At 45.4% G+C, this 21,316-nt stretch overlaps 1 protein-coding gene across 2 annotated transcripts in view; it reads left to right on the top strand.

Moving 5' to 3' along the window:
* Clybl (citramalyl-CoA lyase) overlaps nucleotides 1-21,316 on the top strand; it is a 226,801-nt gene that overhangs the window by 58,665 nt on the left and 146,820 nt on the right. The window contains exon 1 of one of the 2 annotated variants that reach the window (XM_040742076.1): nucleotides 12,901-13,010. The exons of the other annotated variant lie outside the window; for it this stretch is intronic. Within the exon in view, the coding sequence (XP_040598010.1) occupies nucleotides 12,964-13,010 (47 nt within the window). The 5' untranslated portion in view covers nucleotides 12,901-12,963. Of the gene's footprint in view, nucleotides 1-12,900; nucleotides 13,011-21,316 lie in introns of those variants that run through there. 2 annotated transcript variants of the gene reach the window in all.

Genomic DNA, 21,316 nt, shown 5'->3' with positions numbered 1-21,316 from the left:
TAACATCAATTAAAAGGGTATCAGTGGTTGTCATATTTGAGTCTGAATGAATGTCCCCTAAAGGACATTGCCACCTAGTCTAAAATTTATAGTGTGTTTGCCATTGTGCAAGGGGTAGTTATGTTAGGCCTAATTATGACCTGGTTAAATATAAAATGCATGTTTTATTATACATTGAATGGTTATGTCATGTTAGGTATAATTATGTCCTCGTCATTGTATTCATTTGGAGATTAAGTGCCCCATAATTGACAAGGGGTGGATTGATGGCTGTTCTTGGTTGTCAACTTGAATACATCTGGAATCAACTAAAACCCAAGTGGCTGGGCAACACCTGTGAAGAACTTTTTCTTAATTAAATCATTTGAAGTGGGAAGACCCACTCTTCTTTCTCTTTTTTTTTTTTTGTGTGTTTTATTTGTTTGTTTGTTTTTGTTTTTCATTGTTCTTTTTTATCCTTTTCTAAAAATTATTTATTACATATAGAGTGTTCTGCCTACGTGCCAGAAGAGGGCACCAAATTTAATTGTAGATGGTTGTGAGCCACCATGTGTTTGCCGGGAATTGAACTCAGGATCTCTGGAAGTGTAGCCAGTGCTCTTAACCCCTGAGCCATCTCTCCAGCCCCTATCCTTTTTTTAAAAATGTGAATTAGAAACAAGCTTGCTTCACATGTCAATCCCAGCTCCCCTTCCTTCCCTCCCCTCCTCCCACAAACTCCCCAGCACCCCACCCAATTCCTACTCTGCTACCTGAGTGAGGTAACCCAGTCACAAAAACACAAACATGGTATGTACTCACTTATATATGGATTTTAGATGTGGATCAGGAGAGTGCCAGTCTACAATCCCATTGCCAGAGAGTCTGGGAAACAGGGAGGACCCTAAGAGAGATTTGTGTGGTAACCCAGAGAAGGGGAATGGGGAAAGATCTCCTGAGTAGATGGGGAGCATGGGGGGGAGGGAGCTGGGAAAAAGAGAGGGGGAGAAGAGGAGGGGAGAGGAGGACATGGGGGAGCAGGAAGGTTGAGTCAGGGGAAGAATAGAGATCAGGATGAGAGATACCATAATAGAGGGAGTCATTATAGGTTGGAGGAGAGATCAGGCACTATAGAGATTTCCAGAGATCTACAAGGATGACACAACTGGTAATCTAAGCAATAGTGGAGAGACTACCTTAAATGCCATTCCCTGATAATGAATTTGATGACTACCTTATATACCATCCTAGAATCTTCATCCAGTGATTGTTGGAAGCAGAGGCAGACACCCACAGCTAAACACTGAACTGAACTCCTGGAACCCAGTGACAGAGAGGGAGGAGTAATGAGCAAAGGGGTCAAGACTGAGCTGGTGAAACCCACAGAGACAGCTGAGCTGAACAAGGGGGAGCTCTTGGACCCCAGACTGATGGCTGAGAGGCCAGCAGGGGACTGATTAAGACCCCCTGAACATGGGTGTCAGCAAGGAGGCCTAGGCAGTCTATGGAGCCTTGGGTAGTAGATCAGTGTTTATCCCTGGCATATAAATAGACTTTGGGTGCCCATCCCACGTGGAGGGAGGCTCTCTCAGTCTGGACACATGGGGGAGGGCCTAGGCCCTGCCCTGGATGAAATGACAGACTCTGGTTGTTCTTATTTATTTATTTATTTATTTATTTATTTATTTGAGACAAGGTTTCTCTGTGTATCTCTGGCTGTCCTAGAACTTGCTCTGTAGACCAGGCTGGCCTCAAACTCACAGAGATCCGCCTGCCTCTGCCCCCTGAGTGCTGGGATTAAAGGTACATGCCACAACGCCTGGCTAGTGATAATAAACTTTTTTTAAGTCAGGGAGAGGCTGAGTTGGTAGAGTATTTGTCCGGCATGTAGAAAGCCATGGGCTCAGTCCCTACCTCAGCACAAAAACAAACATTCCTGGTATTTTAACACTCAACAGACGTGAAAGGCTTGAGAGATGAATCAGAGGTTAAAACACACAGGGTGCTCTTATAGAACCCAGGGTGGAATTACCGTGACCCACATGGAAGCTTACAACCATCTGTACCGGGGTATCCAATACCATTTTTGGTCTCTAAAGGTACTGGGTACGCATACAGTGCATGGACATTCCTGTAGGCAAAATGCCCATACATTTTTTTTTTTTTTTTTTTTTTTTTTGGTTTTTCGAGACAGGGTTTCTCTGTGGCTTTGGAGGCTGTCCTGGAACTTACTCTGTAGACCAGGCTGGCCTCGAACTCACAGAGATCCGCCTGCCTCTGCCTCCCAAGTGCTGGGATTAAAGACGTGCGCCACCAACGCCCGGCATGCCCATACATTCTTAAAACAAAACAAAACAAAAATCAAAAGAACAACTGGCTATGTAGCTTGGTGCTAGTATGCACAAGTTCTCAGACTCAATCTGAGTGAGACAGTTTGAGGGAAAATTATTGTCAGTAGCAGTACGGTCTGTGGGTGGATGTTCCGATACTATGTCAAATAATCAAGAGCCACATTCTCTTGACCAGCGGGAGATGTGGTGGGAGCGTAGGCTGCGAAGGTTGTTGGATATAAGGCCGTGGAATTTGGACTGAGCTTGGAGGAACCACTAGACGTTCCCAGCAGGAGAAGGCCATACATGACTGCATTTCAGGAGATTACTCCCTAACCACGGGAAAGGTGATTCTGAGCACTGATGAAAACAGACTTAAGGAGAAGAGCTAAATATAGAAAATGCTTTCCGGAGTCCTGCTAGGAGGCAGCAGAGTCATGAACTCACGTGTGGCGTCTGCTGCGAGGCCTGTGTCCGAGAACATGCGGAGGGTGTCGGGGATTGACAACACAGAGACTTGTTCAACGATGTAAAGAAAACTTTAAACAGGCTCCAAAAAGGTTCAAGAAAACTTCCTAAGAAAGGCTCCCACCAGAGAAGCTTCTGCTCTCTCCTCTCCCCTGGCTGGTTCCGCTCTGACCCCCGAAACTGATCTGGGCGTGGCAGAAGAGGCGGTTAGTCTTTGGACAAGGTCGAGGTCAGGGTGGTTTCTGTGGGCAGGCCTTTTCCAGGAACTTAATGCCCCCAGGCATTGTATTGTTTTTAGTAAACATTGTCTTACTCCCTGGCAGAAGGGGAAGTGGGTCTCTGCTCAAGGTCTGGTGTTCCCACACTCACGTATGGGGAGGGAAGTGTTGAGTGACACTGCTTGGTGCCACAGCCCCACAGACACGTATAAACGGGGCATGGTGATGGCGGCGCACGCCTGGAAGCCCATTCTAGAAGGTGTAGGCAGGAGGACTAGACGTTGAGTGTTGGTGGGTGGCGGGTGGTAATCTTGGATCACGGGATGCTCTCAGCACTTGAAATACATTACCCTGTGCTTGTGTCTAAACATCGGCTGGAGTTGAAGACATCTCTCCGCGTCCCCTCCCATTTCTGGGCTATGAGACAGATTCAGCAGCAACCAGAAGCTTTACCTAGGGCTTTCTCCTTATGTTATTTTAAAACAAAAAATGTGTGGCAGGATTTTCATGCCCCCTTTTGTTTGGTTGGTTGGCTTTTGGTTTTGCAAGACAGGATTTCTCTGTGTAACCTTGGCTGTCCTGGAACTCACTTTGTAGACCATTCTGGCCTTGAGCTCACAGAGATCCGCCTGCCTCTGCCTCCCGAGTGCTGGGACTAAAGGCGTGCGCCACCACCGCCAATCCAAACTTGGATCTTCTGGAATAGCGGAAGAGGAGCCGCACAGGCTCTTCACCGCTGAGCCATCTCTCCAGGCCCTTGTTTTTGTTTTGGGGGCAGAATCTCACTATCTGGTCCTGGCTGTCCTGGAACTTGCGATGTAGAACAGAATAGCCTCGCATTGGTAGCCATCCTCCTGCCTCTGTCACCAGGGTGCTGAGATGATAGCTGTGTGCCACCACACCCAACTCTGCTTTCTTGAAGACACTCCGAAATGGCCCGTAGCATATTGTCGTGGTTGTAGGAGTAGAGCTGAAGTATCCGAGTCCTGCTGGGACTATCGCTTCTAAGTACTGTAGCCATGGCCTCTGTGCAGCCTGGACTCCAGTTTGAGAAGTTTTATTTCCTCTTCAAGGAGAGAGTGCTTTAGTCCATTACACTTCAAAGGGTGGAAAGTTGGAGAGAGATTCCACCTGCACTGGCCAACATGATGGGGAAAAAATTAGGTTGTTTCAGAATCCATTGTTTACTTTTAGCTGCATAATAGTCTCCAAGTAGGTTTCCTTACAGCCTTTCCAAAGATGGCAGGAAAGGCAGCCAAATATCCTGAGTCTGGAGGAGGGTGGGCAGAGCTTGTAATTGCCTATCACTCTCTGGATTTACTTGTGCAGAGCACCAATTAAAAATCTCAAATGTGGCTTTTTTTTTAAAGGGGGATTACATTATGTCTTTTTTATTATCAAATATGAATACACGTGTGTGTGTGTGTGTGCGCGCGCGTGCGTGTGTGTGCATGAGAGCACACACGCGCACATATGTGCCTGTGTTTTAAACATTTCCATAATGAGTTCCCAAGTGCTTTTTTGGCCCTGGTTATTAAAGCTTGTGTGTTTGCGATTTATTTGGCAAAATGCCTTTCGTGAAGAAAGGATATAGTGTTCTCTTGGTTCTTTGCCCAAAGTAATTTTGGAGAAGTCTGTGACTGTATTTAGTTCCTGTCATTCACTAGAGACAAGTCATTGTAATTACATTTGGACACACTCAGTTTACAGTTGTTTTATCGTGTTTTTTTGTGTGCTGAATATCTACTCAGACATCATAGCAGAACTTAATGGCTACTGTTTTATTTGTTCATAAAATGTTTTATGGCCTCCCCCCACCCCACCCCCAGCACACACCGGGTTTCAATCATCACCCTTGCATAGCGAGAGGAAGGCAGCGGATAAAGAGCTATCAAAACCTTTGACTACATAAAAATTTTATTTCAGGTCACATTGCCATAAAAGATATTGAACGTATTTTGTGGCTTTTTCTCCGACATGCTCACTGTGGTGGGGAGGGTTACAGTATTCAAGGAAACCATGTGAAATGTGGAATTTAATTCACCCCTAAGATGCCAAACATGGGTGTGTGTTTTCCATTGGAACAGGTAGACAAGTATTTTACACAGAGGCCTCTGGATAATACAGAGTGAAAAGAAGCCAGAATATTGGTCATTCTTGGGATTTACAGGCAGATTAGCTTCTTAACCAAAAGGCTACTCATTTTGCCACTGCTATTTCAGTCTGTTCCAACATCTGCACTGTGACAGAGTTATGCCATGCAGCCCCCAAATGCCCCAAGCTCTTCCTGTCTGAGTTTGAGAAATGCTGAGGCCAGCAAGCCTACCTGCATTCACCTGCAATCTTCTGAGTGCCAAACCTCACTATGTCTTATTTTTCCCAAAACCTTGGTCCCAAGATCTTCTGAAAACTGCTCCCAGCCTGTATGTGAGAGCCGTGGGTTGCTGTGGCTGAGGAAGCAGGCCTGTTAAAAAGGTGTAATTAATAGGAAACTTTGACATCCAGCTGAGGAAATTAGTTTGCATCAAAAAAGGCAAGATAAAGGATTAAAGAAATTTTAGTCCTAATCTAATTAACACCAATTAAAAGATGCAGATGAATTTGCACCAACAAATTGTTAATTATGCACCAATTTGCCTTTTCTGCAACCAAACTCACATCAGGAAAGTATTATTATCTTTTCTGTTTGAAGAGATTTACATAGTGGGTTTGATACAATCATCTTTTGCATAATTAAAGAAAGAGTAGGTGGTAAGAGCAGGTGTGAAATACTTCTCTCCTGGTATTTCAATTTAGGTTAACTCTTTCAAAGCAAAAAGTAAAGGATATTACTGTCAGTATCCCATTCACTTTACCAGGCATTCATGAATGGCTTCCTGTGTGTAGACAATGGTCCTATTAATTAAAAAAAGAAAAATCGCATTTATGCAATTGTCTTTTTTTTTCTTCTTCAAAATATTTGAACTTGTCTATATTTTTCCTATCTTGCTCCTTAGAAAAGAGCTTTTTTTTTTTTTTTTTTTTTTTGAGGAAGGTGGGACTAGAGAGAGCCCTGGCTGCTATTTCAGAAGACTTCCGCCACCAGCACCCAGACCTTGGGGCACAACTGTCTGCAACTCCAGCCCCAGCTCTGACACCTTTGGCCTCCAAGAACCCCTTGTAGTCACGTGCACATATGCTCCCCACACAATGTAATCGAATCTTTAAAATATTAGGACAAAAGAAAAAAAAAAGAAGAAGAGGGGCTGAGGAGATGGCTTTAGTGGTTAATGTCACTTGGCCGCTTTTACAGAGGACCTGGGTTCCGCCACCCGCAACTGGCTCTAACCAACTCCGCTTCCAGGGCATCTGACGCCCTCTTCTGGCCTCTGCAGGCACTGCACACACATGGTGCGCATAGATAACATGCAGGCGAAACACTCATACACATGAAATAAAATAAATATATATTTTTTTTTTGTAGAGAGCCTTTTGGCTGAAACGGTATAGCTAATTAAACTCTCCAGGACATGAGTTCTAAATAGAGAACTGAACTGTGAGGCCCTCTAGAAGTGCTTCAGCTTAGGTTTCCTCTCCAACAATGCGTGGGGTAGGGGGTGGGGGTGGGGGATACTCGCAGTTTGCCTGTTTGCGGCTGAGGTCCTCCTCGCTTGACAGCTCAGTGTCTGTGTTTACCAGTGTTACTCACGCGCCACTGTGCTGGGGCTTGCTTTCTCTTCCCGGTGACTCGGTGACTCGTTCTTACAGCTCCTCAGATGGCAATCTGAGTTAATTGTGCAGGGGGGCGTCGAAGCTCAGACCTATTATGTCTGCAAATGACACATCTGTCCAAACGCCATGTAACGAGCAACCGTAGCCCACTTTATGTGGACCATATTTCTCCTCTTCCCAAAATGGGCAAGAGGTGGGGAGGTAGGCAGTGGGGGACAAGCGCGTCTGTAGACTCCTCCAGCCATTGCACAGAACATTCCACAGCTGTCTCTGATTTCCAGATACTTATTATTAAACTCCACTCCCAGGAAATGTTTTTTCCCACTCGGTCCTGGTGTGAGAAACAGCATCTCAGAGCTGTGCCGTTTTGTTGTCTGGTATGCATACGTTAAATAGCCCTAAGTGGCTTCCTAATTTTCTGGGGCAGTCATTGTAACAATTTAGGGTACTTAGTCTATTTTTTTTTTTACTGTTTGTGTTGAATGCTTTTGCATTCATGATTTGGCCTGACGAGACAGCTGACATTTCTACAGGTTTTAAAGTTGGCCCACTAACTTTTTTTTCCCCCTCTGCGAGGAGACTATTTGGAAAGGATTTTGCAATGTTTCTGTCCCCTTCTCCTTCATCCTTGCCCCCTGGAGTCATGCTTACTTCCTCCTAATTCTCACGGGGGCACTTGGCAAACTTCCCTGCTCTGTACCACAGGGACAGCTAAGAGGCAGCGTTCTTTGCAAACACTGTCTTCCTTCAGAGTCACAAAATGACACACATGTTCTCACCCTTGGCCTCAGCGGCACTGGTTCTCAGAGTGTGAGCATGGGCAGTTCTGTCCATAGGCAAAACAGGACCTGACCTAGACTCTGCTGGAAATGCAGATTCCCAGTCCCACCTTGGGAGTTACTGCACCCGGAAGGCTGAGGTATGATAGGTAGTTAGCAAGAGGTGATGCTTTCCCTGGCTGTAGTGATACAGCCCTTTCCTGAGACTTTTCCCCACTTCCTAGGTTCCTCTTCCAGTTTAAAGGCTGTGATGTAGTAGGAAAGTCGAGGATAGCAGAGCTGTCCTGTAAGATTGAAAAAAAAATTGAATCCTGGAGAGATGGTTCAGAGGTTAAGAGCACTGGCTACTTTTCCAGAGGACCCGGGGTTCAATTCCCAACACCCTCATGGCAGCTCACAGCTGTCTTTAACTCGAATTCCAGGGGGTCAGGCACTCACACAGACATACATGTAGGCAAAACACCTGTGCACATAAAATAACAAAAATAAATTATTAAAAAGACAAAGAACTTAATCTATGTGATGGACCAACTTTATAAAAGGTAAGTTGAGGTTCAGTGGTAGACAGCTTGTCACCGTGGGCATTGTCTGTAGTTTGAACCTCAGCTCTGTGGTTGTCCATCCATCCACCCACCCACCCACCCACCCACCCACCCACCCACCCACCCATCCATCCATCCATCCATCCATCCATCCATCCATCCATCCATGGTAGCTTTACACAAGGCTTCCATGATCGTTGAGAGACACTGTTCTATAAATAGGCCAAACCTGCCATGCCCAATCTAAAAGCTCGGTTTGTGAGCACTTATAGAAAAGCACATTTAGCCCGGCATTGGTGGCACACACCCTGTAATCCCAGCACTCAGGAGGCAGAGGCAGGCGGATCTCTGTGAGTTTGAGACCAGTCTGGTCTACAAGAGCGAGTTCCAGGACAGCCTCCGAAGCCACAGAGAAACTCTGTCTCGAAAAACTAATTAAAAAAAAAAAAAAGAAAGTAAGAAAGAAAGAAAAGAAAAGTTTGTTCATCTTAGGTCCAAAGCTAGACCTTGACTTAACTAATGATCTTCCATCATGGAATGGTCCATCCATCAGGTAGGTTCAGAGTGTGTTCTTCGGGACCACTGCCTCCTGCTCTTTAGCACAAGCACTGAGTGGCTGCCAAGACTCAGGGTTAAGTTTGTGCTTTTTGTTTTTTTTTCCAGCAGGCTGGTCTCTAACTCACAGAGATCCACCTGCCTCTCCCTCCCGAGTGCTGGGATTAAAGGCATGCGCCACCAACACCCGGCCGATTTGTGCTCTTAGAAAGGACCTTTTGGGGGTTCTCTTACTGGCTGGGGAAGCTTCGCCCCATTGGCATTCAGCCTTGGCGTGGGCGCGCAAGTGGCCCGTTGAGGCGTGAGACTTTGCTCGTGAGGTCGACGGTGCCTTATCCTGTACGCCGCTCTCTCCCAGCCTGTGAAAGGAAGAGAAAAGGTCGTTCCAGTTTTTCCGAGCGTTTTCATGTTTTCTTATGCGATCGTTTTTGACCAGAGCTATAACATTTCAAGATTTTTTTTTTTCAGGAGTTAGGTTATTACACAAAAATCCTCCAGAAAGAAGTGGGGGTGGCTGAGGACCTAAGCTGCTAGCGCGCTTGCCTGGCATCCAATACATACACATACCTGTTAGCCGAGCTCCAGGGGAGTGCAGGAGAGAGGGGAGTAGAAGTTCAAAGTCATCTTGGGAATTGGAGGCTAGCCTGGGCTGCATGTCTCAAAAACGAAGCAAACAACAACCACCACCACCACCACAGAAAAGAGGTAGGCTTATATTTACTGTCTCAGGAGGCGTGAACAACAGGGGTGATAAGTGATCGGGATCTGGGGTATGTAGGAGTTTTACTTATTTATTTTCCTTCTGCCCTAGCAGCTTCTGTCAGTTTGAAAATCTTTTAAAAGGGGGGTTGGGGGAAGGTACACACCTTTAATCCCAGCATTTGGAAGGCAGAGGCAGGAGGATCTCTGTGAATTCGATGCCAGCCTGGTCTACTGAATGAGTGCCAGGACAGGCTCCAAAACAATACAGAGAAACCCTGTCTCAAGAAAACAAAGTAAGAAAAATAAATGAATAAAACAGATAAACTGGATTCCCTTTGAATTAATGGAAACTCCTTGCTTCTGGAGAGGAAGTAAGGTTTTACCAAGTTGGGGACTGTCAGACCAAGGCTACCACTGGCTCACTGGAGAGGACTATGTAGTCTTCCTGGCTGGTGGACTCTCAGGAAGACTGTTCTACCAGGGCAGATTGGTTATATTCCACGGTTTAATGTATTTCTGAGAGTCTACCAGCCTGGGGATGCAGGGAACTAAATGATCCCCTTGCAGATGACAAATAACAAGATAAAATGTCCCCAAGTCCATTTATTTCCTCATGCCTGCCACTCCTTTAAGATGGAGCTATGGGTTTAAATGAACACTGGAATTGAAGCTCACTGTATTGCGTGTCCCTGCTCAGAGCATTTCACAAAGACCTTCTTTTATGAAGAAAACAGCCAGCCAATAAAACGGTATTAGAGTACATTATATATGTGACCAATCATTTTATAAAATCTGATGTAAGCCTTCAGGCATAATTGGAGTTCTTAGCAAAATACTTTGGTTTTTAATATTTCTATGACCCTCTAAGGGGGACTTAGCAATTACTCTTAAATTTTCAAAGTGGGGCATGGAGTTTTAGCAGTGTGACTTCCATTAAAGTCCATGGGAGTCTTGTTGCTAAAAACATCACACGACTCAAGAAAATGTACTCCTTGTGAAATTGCTAGAAGTAATGGGTATGGAAGTATAGCCCGGTGCTGCCGGTACAGTTACAGTCTTTTTTATGTGTGTTTCAAATTTTAGACTTTATAAAAAAAACTCAACAGCTCTGTAAGAATTGAAAAAGGCCAAAAAGCTTATTATGTGTTTTCTGAAAGTAAAAAAGGCAGAAAACTACGAAATAGATTTCAAAAACTAAGGGAAAAATTAAAATAATCCTTTAGAAAAACCCAAATGTTTGAAAATATTTATTATTTCAAAAATTACACAGTGACTTCCAGATTTTCCCAAGTGTATCTTAAAATTGAGCAGCAAAGGAAGACAGGTAAATGACAGACTCTCACTGTACAGAAAGATTCTGGGTTTCCGGTGGCCTCCGTAGAAACACGTAGATGACTCATAGCAACCTAAGGGCAAATCTCCATTCCTTCAGGTGGGGAGAATGGGGTCTTCCCCGTACACAAGAGAAGGTATCAATTCCCTAGAAGGCAAGCCCCTTGCACACAGTGCTTTCCCACATCTCCATGGTTAGGATGGCATCAGTGCTGTCGTAGAGTACATGAGAAGAGTCAGGTCATGTCTGACTTCAGGGTTCTTTATCCTTCTTCCCTTTTTACATATGAGGGTCATCCAGGAAAGGGCTGGGGGAGACCTTCCTTCCATTGCCACAGTGAGGAAGTTCTCAGGTTTGGTTTTGTTTGTGTTTTGATTTTCTGAGATGGTGTTTCTCTAAGAGCCCTGGCTGTCCCGGAGCTTGCTCTGTAGACCAGGGTGGCCCTGAACTCACAGAGATCTGCCTGCTTCTGCTGGGAATTAGAGGTACTTGCCACCACACCTAGCTAAATTCTGAGGGGTTTTTTTTTGTTGTTGTTGTTGTTGTTGTTGTTGTTTTTCGAGACAGGGTTTCTCTGTGGCTTTGAAGGCTGTCCTGGAGCTAACTCTTGTAGACCAGGCTGGTCTCGAACTCACAGAGATTCACCTGCCTCTGTCTCCCTAAGCGCTGGGACTAAAGGTGTGCACCACCAATGCCTGGCAAATTCTGAGTTCTTAAAGCACTTGAACTGCCTTGGAAATCTACACAAGTAGAGATTGCACAAACAAGCCACCCAGGTCCAGTTACCGGACCCAGCTCATGACCTTAGCGACCGGCACAGTCTCTATCTGGGCAGTCATCTTGGAGGTATGCTTCCATAGAGCTTTGGGGGACACCAACCTTGGCCGTAGATAAATTTGCTTTTTTTCACGTTCAGAGAAAGAGGGCCTGAGAGACTGAGAAGGACTTAGGCTTGAGTTAATTATTGTTGGCTCAGTTTCTGTAGTGTGGTGTTTGCTACACATTCATCCACTAAGTGGTTCTGGCTCATTTTTTGTTCATTAACTCTTAGGTCCTAAGTGGTCCTCAACCTTCCTAATGCTGTGACCTTTGGTAAAGTTCCTCATGTTGTGGTGACCCACCTCCAACCATACAATTATTTCGTTGCTACTTCTTAACAGTATTTTTGCTACTGTTATAAATCATGAGTGTATATCTGATATGCAGGGTATCTGATATGTGACTCCCAAAAGGGGTTGAGACCCACAGGTTGCGAACATCTTAGGAACACCTGTAGACAGCTTTCTTCTGAAACCGTTAGTAACATTGGTAGAGCAGATTTTTAGGGTAAGGGTTTATTTTACCTTTAGACAAACAAGCAAACAGAAACTTTTTATTTTATTTTATTTTATTTTTGGCTTTTCGAGACAGGGTTTCTCTGCACTGCTTTGGAGGCTGTCCTGGAACGTGCTCTGTAGACCAGGCTGGCCTCGAACTCACAGAGATCCACCTGCCTTTGCCTCCCGAGTGCTGGGATTAAGGACGTGCACCACCAACACCTGGTGCAAACAAAAACTTTTAAAAAGGGGCCTAGATCAGCTAAGAACACTGGGTGGTCTTTCACAGGACCTCATGTAGGCAAACAACGACACACAGATTAAAATTTAAAGAAAACACACACACTTGTGATTAAACTATAAAAAAAACTTGAATTTTTTATTTGTGAATTATAATCTTAAAAATAAAAACAAAATGCAATTTTTGTTTGTGGATGGGTGTTTTGCATATATGCATCTGTGTACCTAGTGCTGTCGGGAGCCAGAAGATGGGTCCCCTAAAATTGGAGTTCCCGTCACGTTGGGTGCTGGGAACAGAGTCTGGTCCTCTGCCGAGCCCTCTTTCGGGCCCCCAGGACTAAGTTTTTAAAGCATAGACGAACATTCCATAGAACCATTTTTCCCCCACCCACATGGCACCAAATGAGTAGAGCCGGTTGGGAACGAGCTCCTGCCGACCGACTGACTCCCAGCTGGGTCAGGATGACACAAGTCAAGGAATTTCTGAAGGGCCCGGGAGAGAATCAAGGTACAAACAGGAGGGAAGCGGTTGTTCCCCTAAAAGATTAGTGACCTCGGTTAACGAGGGGCTAAGAATAGTTCTTTTTGGAACAGTAACTCCTTAACTTGCCAGCCCTAATAGCTCCAAAGGGTCACTGGTGGAGAGCCCGGGGCTACACCTGACTTGCATAGATTAGGGCCCCTCTGCAGCTGTCGTCATTTGCAAGACTAAGGTGTAGCTGAAGAGGCTGTGGCACTCAGCAGGGGGCCCAGCTTCCTCCATCTCCCGAGGCTGGCATCGAGGATTAAGATGGCCTTTGCAAGCCAGGCGCAGAAACTGCAAGATGAGGCAGGCAGGTAACGATTTCCTGAGTTTTATGTGTCAGACCTTTGGAGGGAAGCGGGAACCTTCCACGGGTCTGCCCTGAATTAGCAGTTTTTTTGTTTTGTTTTGTTTTTTTGTTTTTTTTTACAATGAGCTCTATGGTGGAGCAGCTGCCGGCGCTGGCCAGCACTGGCCTGCTCGTCTGTGGGCAGAGAGTAAACTTTGGCACACAAAAGCACGAGAGTTTTCGGACCTGTGGGGATAGGGGACCCTGCCCAAAAGACAACGGGGGATGAATCTGTTTGAAACTCATAGTCGGTCAGCATCCTACACGCACGCTTCTTCCGGCAATGTGCATTCGCTTGGCAGAGAATAACAATTAGGATAATTCTTGTGTGTTCTCTACAGGAAGTAGTATACTGCTTGTGAATGGTGGTCTAAATGAGGGAAACCATTAAAGGGGTTTTAATAGACTTTTCAACCGAAAGACATAAGGGACTCTAGTTGTGTTGCCGTAATTGAGATTTTTTTCTTTTCTTTTTTTTTTTTTTTTTGCCGTGTGAGGAGGCTTAATCAAGTTTTCATTATTACATACCTGGTCAGGGACCAGGCTGAATGTTTTCTTGAAGCAATTGGATAAAAATGTGCCGTGAAGACTTGCTGGTTCTGTGGGAACTCGGATGGCGTGTTTCTCATCTCTCCGGCGGGCACCCGAGGATCCGATACCTGGTTTACTGTGTTGGGTTGAATGCGTCTGTTCTCATTTCTAATGAACTTTACCACCAGACTGCTTGATCATGACTAAGCCCGGGAACAATGCAAATGGAATTGCCCCCTGGTGGGGAGGAATGGGCCCAGATGGCCCTTAAAAGGTGATAATTAGGAAATATAGCATATCTGAGTAGCTAGGAGAGACGCTTGTTAAAGAGAGCCAATCTGTTTGAAGCGACGGTCTTCCCCTTAATTATAAGCGTTTTCATTTAGAGTTGCTTTAAAGTAAAAAAAAATTCCCAGGAAAAATGATCAGTCCCTAGAACCTAGAAACTATGTCTCACACTATTTCACATGATTTTTGAACAATTGTTTTTCTTCAAAAAAATTTTTTTGGTGGTTGTTGTCGTTTCCCAGATCCATGTAGCAGACTTGCTGAGTGTGTTTCAAGACGCTGTTTAGGTTATTTTAACTCTTATGCTGAAACAGTAGGGGAGTGATTAAAAGTGAGAAAAATATTGGTATATATTTGTAAACTGAATTTTAAAAATTAAGATAGTCACAGGGTATTACAGTCTGTGTGATTCCATATACTTTGTAAGCTTGCCTTAAATGCATTGCCTTCTTGGCAGCATAACGCGCTGACACTTTTCAGATATGTCATTAAAATTATTTTGCATATGACAAGTTGGACTTGGTGGATTATATTTTTATCTGAATTAGCATATTTGCATTTGCTAATGACAACACTCACTTGGCTTTTCTTTAGTTCTCTCCCCCCCCCCGCCCTGGTATACAAACTTGGCATTGCTTTAAGAAAAGCAAGGGAGCCAGGAAGGAGAAAGTGGTGGCCTGAAGAGGAGGAAGGGATGCATGCACATCCTGGCCAGTTAGGCCCTTCCAGGCAGTTTGTGAAGTCAGAAAGGCAAAGGCTGTTGAGGGGCTACACCACACTCTTGTGGATGTTTTGGCAGTTGAATTTTGGAGGATGAACTGCTTTTCCACAATTGCTCAACACCATCATTCATGATAACCTGGGTGAGACCCGCCCTTTCTAGGTCTCAGGCCCAGGTGACCCGCCCTTTCTAGAACTCTCTCGGGTCCAGGTGACCCGCCCTTTCTGGGTCTGCCCACTGAGCTTTCAGGGAGTCTCCATAGAGTCAGCCACCTTACCCTGAGCATCATTGCTCCCTCCTTCAGAAGATACACGGTGGCTGTAATGTGGGGTTCTAGGAAGGGGTGCTCAGGGCTGAGTCAGACTCACACAGGCTCCCACACCAAGGTCTCTGAAAAGTGCCTTTGACATCTTAAGTCTTGTTACCGAACATGGATCTAGATTATTCTGAGTTTGAACGTAGGTTCCAAAGAGGGCATGGGAGACAACTGAGGGTGACTGTAGGTACACCGCACGCAGGACAGTTTGGATATTTCCTGGGAATAATTAACAGGTTGTCCTAAAGGAATTAACCCAGCTCCCATCTCTCATGTTATCAGTGAGACACACAAAAAACTAATCTAGCTCAGACACGCTCAGGGGAAGACAAAAGTCAGAAAGCAAGTGGAACATCTAAACTCGTCTGATGGTTCAAATTCCATTTGCCCAATAGTATCAGCAAACCAGAGTGAGATTCGTAAAGATCGTCGCCGGGATTGCAACTTTCGAATAATTGCAATGGGACCTGGCTCCACGTTTTTACAGTTGAGATGCCTGCTGGTCACAGAGCAGGGCCCCAAGAGCAGCCTTCGGCCTTCTTAGCTTAACTGTCAAGCTTGCCTCTGGTTAAAGGTAGTAGGGGACCCTTGAATGTTGCAACAACATCTGAGATTTTGTTTAACAGAGAGAGGTAAAGAGCATAGTCGAAATAGCCCAGGAGGAGGATGGTGATTAACTCTGCATTCTTTTTAGACTGTTTTATTAATTAGCTCTCTGGATTCAAAAGGTTACATCCTCCGAGTAGTAAATTGCATTCCATTGGAAAGCTCTGTGGAGGGAATTTGCATGTGGCCTAAATGCTATGCACATTGTTGTGTTAAGTAGCATTTTATCTCTCCGGTTTGTCCCCAGACTCCTCCTCCTCCAACCCCAGTGAAAAGTTTTACCCACATCTCTTATTATGCAATGGATGCTGGCCTGAGTTTTGGTCCTTTGACGCCACCTTTTTTGTTGTTGTTGTTAAATCTATTGCCTGTTGGTACCAGGCAAGCCTCTTGGTGTTCTGATCACCTAAATTACCAGAATTCTCTTGGCCATTTATTTACAGCAGTGGTTCTCAATCTGTGGGTCACTACCCTCTGGGAAGGCTAAATGATCCTTTCACAGGGGTCGCCTAAGACCATCGGAAAACTCTTGATACTTTCGTTACTATTCGTAACAGTAGGAAAATTACAGTTACAAAGTAGCAACCACCACCACAAGAGCAATGTACTATGGGGCTGGCCGAAACTTTTGGGAAGGGTGAGAACCACGGAGTAGGAGTACAGGGAATATTTCCCAGCTTCTGGCTTTGCTTTAAGAGCTGATTAAAGGGAGCATTAAAAAAAGTTTGTTTTCTCTCTTTCTCTCCCGTTTCCTTTGTTTCTGTGTTTCTGCCCTTCCCTCAGTGAGCGGTGTTCCCACCTGTAGCATGGGGCCTTTAAGTATTTTAGAACTCTTCCTAATATCACACAGCTTGTGAGGCAGGGAAGGGTGCGGTGACTAACCCTGACCACCATGTGGTGGGCTCAATGTCCAGTTCTAGATGCCAGTGATTTGAGAATGCTCCAGAACCTCCTGACTAGTCTTCCAGGATATTGAGACAAACAGTCCTGTCACTTAATTTGGATTCCCCTAGTGCAACTGTTTTTTTTTTGAAAGAACTCATATCAGACTTGCATATGAAAATCTGGTTTTTAATCCAGTGGGTGTCTTTTCAATCCCCACTTTACAATTCAACACAGGGTCTCTTTTATTAAAAAAAATCATTAATCACATACTTCTGTCATTTTCCCCTTTCCGTTTTTGGCAGGGAGAAAAAGTTATTTGAATAACAAACAAACAAACAACAACAACAAAAAAACCCATTCCGGGCAAGTAGCTGTCAACCTTCTTCCTGAACAAAGGCTGCTGCTCTACAGGGTTTTGTTTGGTTAGGGGCAGCAGGGTACTAGAGAGGACGTGCTGAAAGGCGTGGGTTAATAGGCACTTTCAGAGCTACTATCTCTCCTGATGAACTCTCCGATCACTTGCTTTGAGTGGCTGACCTGATCTTGCTGCCCCTCCAGAATCCCAAAATGGTAGCCTCCTCTAGCCTCTCTCCCTCCTGAGATACGTGTGGCTGATAGGCAGGGGTGTTTGGTAACACTCGAGTTTAAAGGGGCTGTATCTTGTTTTTGTGACCTAAGGCATGATTTGTTTACTTTTTAAACACAGGGCCTCACTATATTGGGAGCCCTGACTAGCCTGGAAATCACTGCACAAACCAGGCTGGCCTCTGGCTTCCACCTCTGCCTCGAGGAATAAAGGTATTACCCCCTGGCTGTTTCTTAATGAGTGTTTAAGTTGCCCTAGACTTGTAAGTAAACTGCATAGACCAATTTTCAGGCACAAACTGGTTCTATAGAAACTCTAATTTTCTTGGGGGGGAGGGATCTGATCAAAATGACTCTCCCGTTATGTCTCTGTTGTTGATTTTTTTATATGAAAAGTATATAAATGTTTTGTGTGCACGTATGGATGGATGTGTGCCAGGTGCCCATGGAGTTACAGGTGGTTGTTGGCCACCATGTGGGTGCTGGGCATTGAACTCAGGTGCTCTGCAAGAGCAAACGGGTGTTCTGAATCATTGAGCTAACTTTCCAGTCCCTCTGTAGGGGATTATTCAAAGGAACCTTAGTGCTTCATTCAAAAATACCTTTGTATGAGCCGCTGGAGAGATGACTCAGCAGTTGAGCACACTGGTTGTGCTTGCAGAGGATCCAGGTTCGGTTCCCAGCACCCACGTGGAGGCTCACAGCTCTCTGTATCTATAGTCCCAGAGGATCCAACACCCTTTTCCAGCCTACATTCACGTGCTGTCCAGATATAATGTAGGCAAAATACTCATACATATGGAAATAATGAAATTATTTTACCTTAATGAAAGATGAAGCAAGCGGGTAAGCTTGCCTTAGGCAGTCATGGTACAGCTCATGGTGGATAGTGTGGCCGCTGCTCTGACTGCATGAATTGCCTGATATACTCGGTGATATGGAATGATGGAGATTTTTCTCTCTTTTCCTAGATCTGCCACACAGAAAGGATCCACCAAGTATCTGGGATAGGAAGTCCCAATTTGCTTTTAAGGAACTTACAGTCTAATGAGCACCCCTCATGATCATTAGATCACTCCTCTGATTGGACTAGGGGAGTACACACTGGGTTGTGTAGATTTTTAATTGGCTTGGCCTGTGCCATTCCCAATAAGCCATGACCTCATCTCTACCTAATTTCTACAAGGCCCTTAAGACTGCTGGGCCCAGCAACATGGCAGTATTCCTTCTTCGGAGCCCCTCTTTACTCCAGGAAGTTCTTTCTCATGTTTCCTTAATTAACCTATGCTCAATCATCTCATTCCTTGGCCACGTTTCCCTACTCTTGGGTATGTGACAATGAATTCAAAGCCACAGGCTTGTGGCGGCTTTGGTGGCCATCCATCTTCTGGCACCTCAGCTCCTTGGGATAAACTCACCAAGGTTCTGTCACACTAAAAAAAAAAAAACCCAGCATCACAGGACTCCAAAGACAGTCCTTCCTATGATGGCGTATTAGATAACCTAGATAGAATTGCCACCCTTTGGCCAATTTTAATCTTAAATAAATTGATACTTGCATGCTTGTGTTTGTTTCAATGTAACCTTGCCACCACCTGATGTTACAATAGGGAAGCCGGAGAATTAATTAGACTATAGATACCTTAAAAGCAAATTGCAACTTCCTTCCCCAGCCACCGGGTGGGTGTTTGCTGGCTGCAGGAAAAGAGACAAAAGTCTCCAACTCTATATTACAATGTAACAGATATACACAATGCAGGGTTGAAACATCACAGTACTTGCTTGGCCAACATGACGGGAACTCTATATTACATTGTAACAGATATACACAATGCAGGGTTGAAACATCACAGTGCTTGCTTGGCCAACATGACGGCTGACGTGGTAGGATCCTGAAGACTTGGAAACCCTGCTTCACAGAGCTCCTAGGCCTGGGTGCTTCAGGTCCTGCTTGTTCCAGACGGTGAAAACTCAGAGCCAGGAGACAGGAAAGCGAGTGCCACATGCAGGGACTTGTTCTTTCCTTTCTGTTGTCTCCAATGCACTAGTGTGACAACCTGGCATATGTCTATAATACCAGTACTTTGAGGTTGAGGCAAGGGGAATGCAATGTTCGGAACCAGCCCCAGCTACACAGGGAGTTTGAGGCTAGCCTGGGCTACATGAGGGGGTTAGAGACTATATTATGTTGTTTCTGTTTCTTTTGGTAGCCCAGGCCTTTCAGGTCTGGCTTCTTCCACTTAGCATAAAATCTTTGTACACACACACACACACACACACACACACGTTACATTCACATGTGTATATGTGGATGCACATACCTATGTGCATGTTAAGGGCAGAGGAGGACCTCAGGAGGCTCTATCATTCTCTAACTTATTCTTTTGAGTTGGGGTCTCTTACTAAATCTAGATCTAGGCTAGTCGTCAGCAAGGCTCAGCAATCCTCCTGCCTCTGTCTGCCCATAGTTTTCAAGTAATGGACATGTGTATAGCCGTACCCACCTTTTCCCGTGGTTGCTGGGGTCCAGACATAGAGCTCAGGTCCTCATGCTCATGTATCAAGGGCTGTGACCCAATGAGCCATCTCTCAACCTTCACTTTCCGTAATGTCTTTGGAAGTCACCTGTGTACTGAATCTAGTGCCATCTATTTTTATAATTGTCTCCTCTTTATGGTGTTCCCTTGTAAGAACAGCATCTTCATTTTGTCCATCCATCCATCCATCCATCCATCCATCCATCCATCCATCCATCCAGCGATGGGTATTTGGATTACTTTCACTTTTTGGCTACCTCGAATATGACTGTTTTGAACACTTAGAATCATGGTTTTTGGTTTGTTTGCTTGCTTGCTGTTTGGTTTTTTGAGCCCTGGCTGTCCTGGAACTTGCTCTGTAGACCAGACTAGCTTTGAACTCACAGAGATCAGCCTGCCTTCTGCCTCCCGAGTGCTGGGGTTAAAGGTGTACACCACCACCACCTGACCAATGCATCATTTTTGTTTATACTGCATTTTCTCTTTTCTTAGTAAGAGGGGGGAGGATTTACAGGTCATGTGATCACTCTGTCTTTGACATTTTGAGGGCTGAGGGGCAGTATGTGCCCATATTATAAAAAAGTGCTTATGAAATAGTTTCTATCTGTTCTTGTTTGGTCCAGCCTCCACCCACGAGGGCCCGCAGAGAATTGTAGGGTATAGAAATGACCTGCCCAGTGTCTTCTTAGCCTCGGAACCACCAGCAGTGTGTACATATGTTCACTGGTGTTTTTCTTGCTTGTGGGCGCATGGAGAGAGATGCTCTAGGCTCCAACCTGTCCATCAAACCTCCCAGCTGGGGTCTACTTATCCTCTGCGGCCTTCACTAGGATCCTGGTCCATTGCTTCCATAACAGACTTCTCACCTGCTCTAGTTTACACAGATGTGCTCTTGTTATTTTAAGCAGAGGCAGGGCCTAGGGAAACCCCGGCACTTGGGGCTCCCAGTCTCTGTCTGCAGGGATTTGGGCATTGGGATGCAGAAACATCTAGCCAGGCTTTGGCTTGGCTATGTCATACAGGAGGTTTAAGGAAGATTATCTTAAGACTCTCAGAAGGCAAGGTCGGCGTCTTTCTGATTTATTTTAGTCCCTTTCTGTTGGAGCCTGCCACTTCAACCTGTGTGTCTCAGGTTGGGTTTAACAGCTAAAGTCAACCTCTAGACTGAACTGGCTACCTTTTGATGTTCCAGTTCTGAGGAGGGGAGGGACAGATGGGACAAAAGTTGTAATTGCCCAAATTTACAATAGGTTCCCTCCAGCAGCCAGCACAAAAGAAATGTGAATGTAATAAACTGTAACTGGAAGGGAGCTATGCCTGGTTTATGGCTGTGTAAGCTCCCATCAGGACAGCAGCCCTCCTCCCTCAGGAGGCATTTCAAGGGCTTTCGCCAGGATTGAGCTCATATGACATCGGTGGCTACTCCCTCCTCCCTCCAGCATAGGTCCCCTCACCACCCTCCAAAAAAAACCAACACAGGAATTCGGACAGACCGGCTGCATGGAAACCTGGGACACGGAGAGCAGGACGTAAAAGCACATTGTGTGTGTCAGCTTTGAGCATGTGTACAGCCGTAACCAAAGCATTCCTGTTCCTTCGGCCAGCCTGCTTTGGGCCGTGCAACAGACACCGCAGGGGGACATAGTGTGTCTGTGTCTGGCCATAGAGTGATAGGGCAAGTTGGCATCTGGCAATCAGGCACCTGCCTCTCCACCAGAGCCTTTGCTCCGAATGACTGTCTTAGTGCTTGGTTTCCAGCCAGCCTCACGCAGCATGCCTTTCCCTGGGTTGGGGTGTGTGCC

Source organism: Mesocricetus auratus, unplaced genomic scaffold (genome assembly GCF_017639785.1).
Source record: "Mesocricetus auratus isolate SY011 unplaced genomic scaffold, BCM_Maur_2.0 Super-Scaffold_2245, whole genome shotgun sequence".
Lineage (NCBI taxonomy): Eukaryota > Metazoa > Chordata > Mammalia > Rodentia > Cricetidae > Mesocricetus > Mesocricetus auratus.
This window is presented reverse-complemented; position numbering and strand designations above follow the sequence as displayed.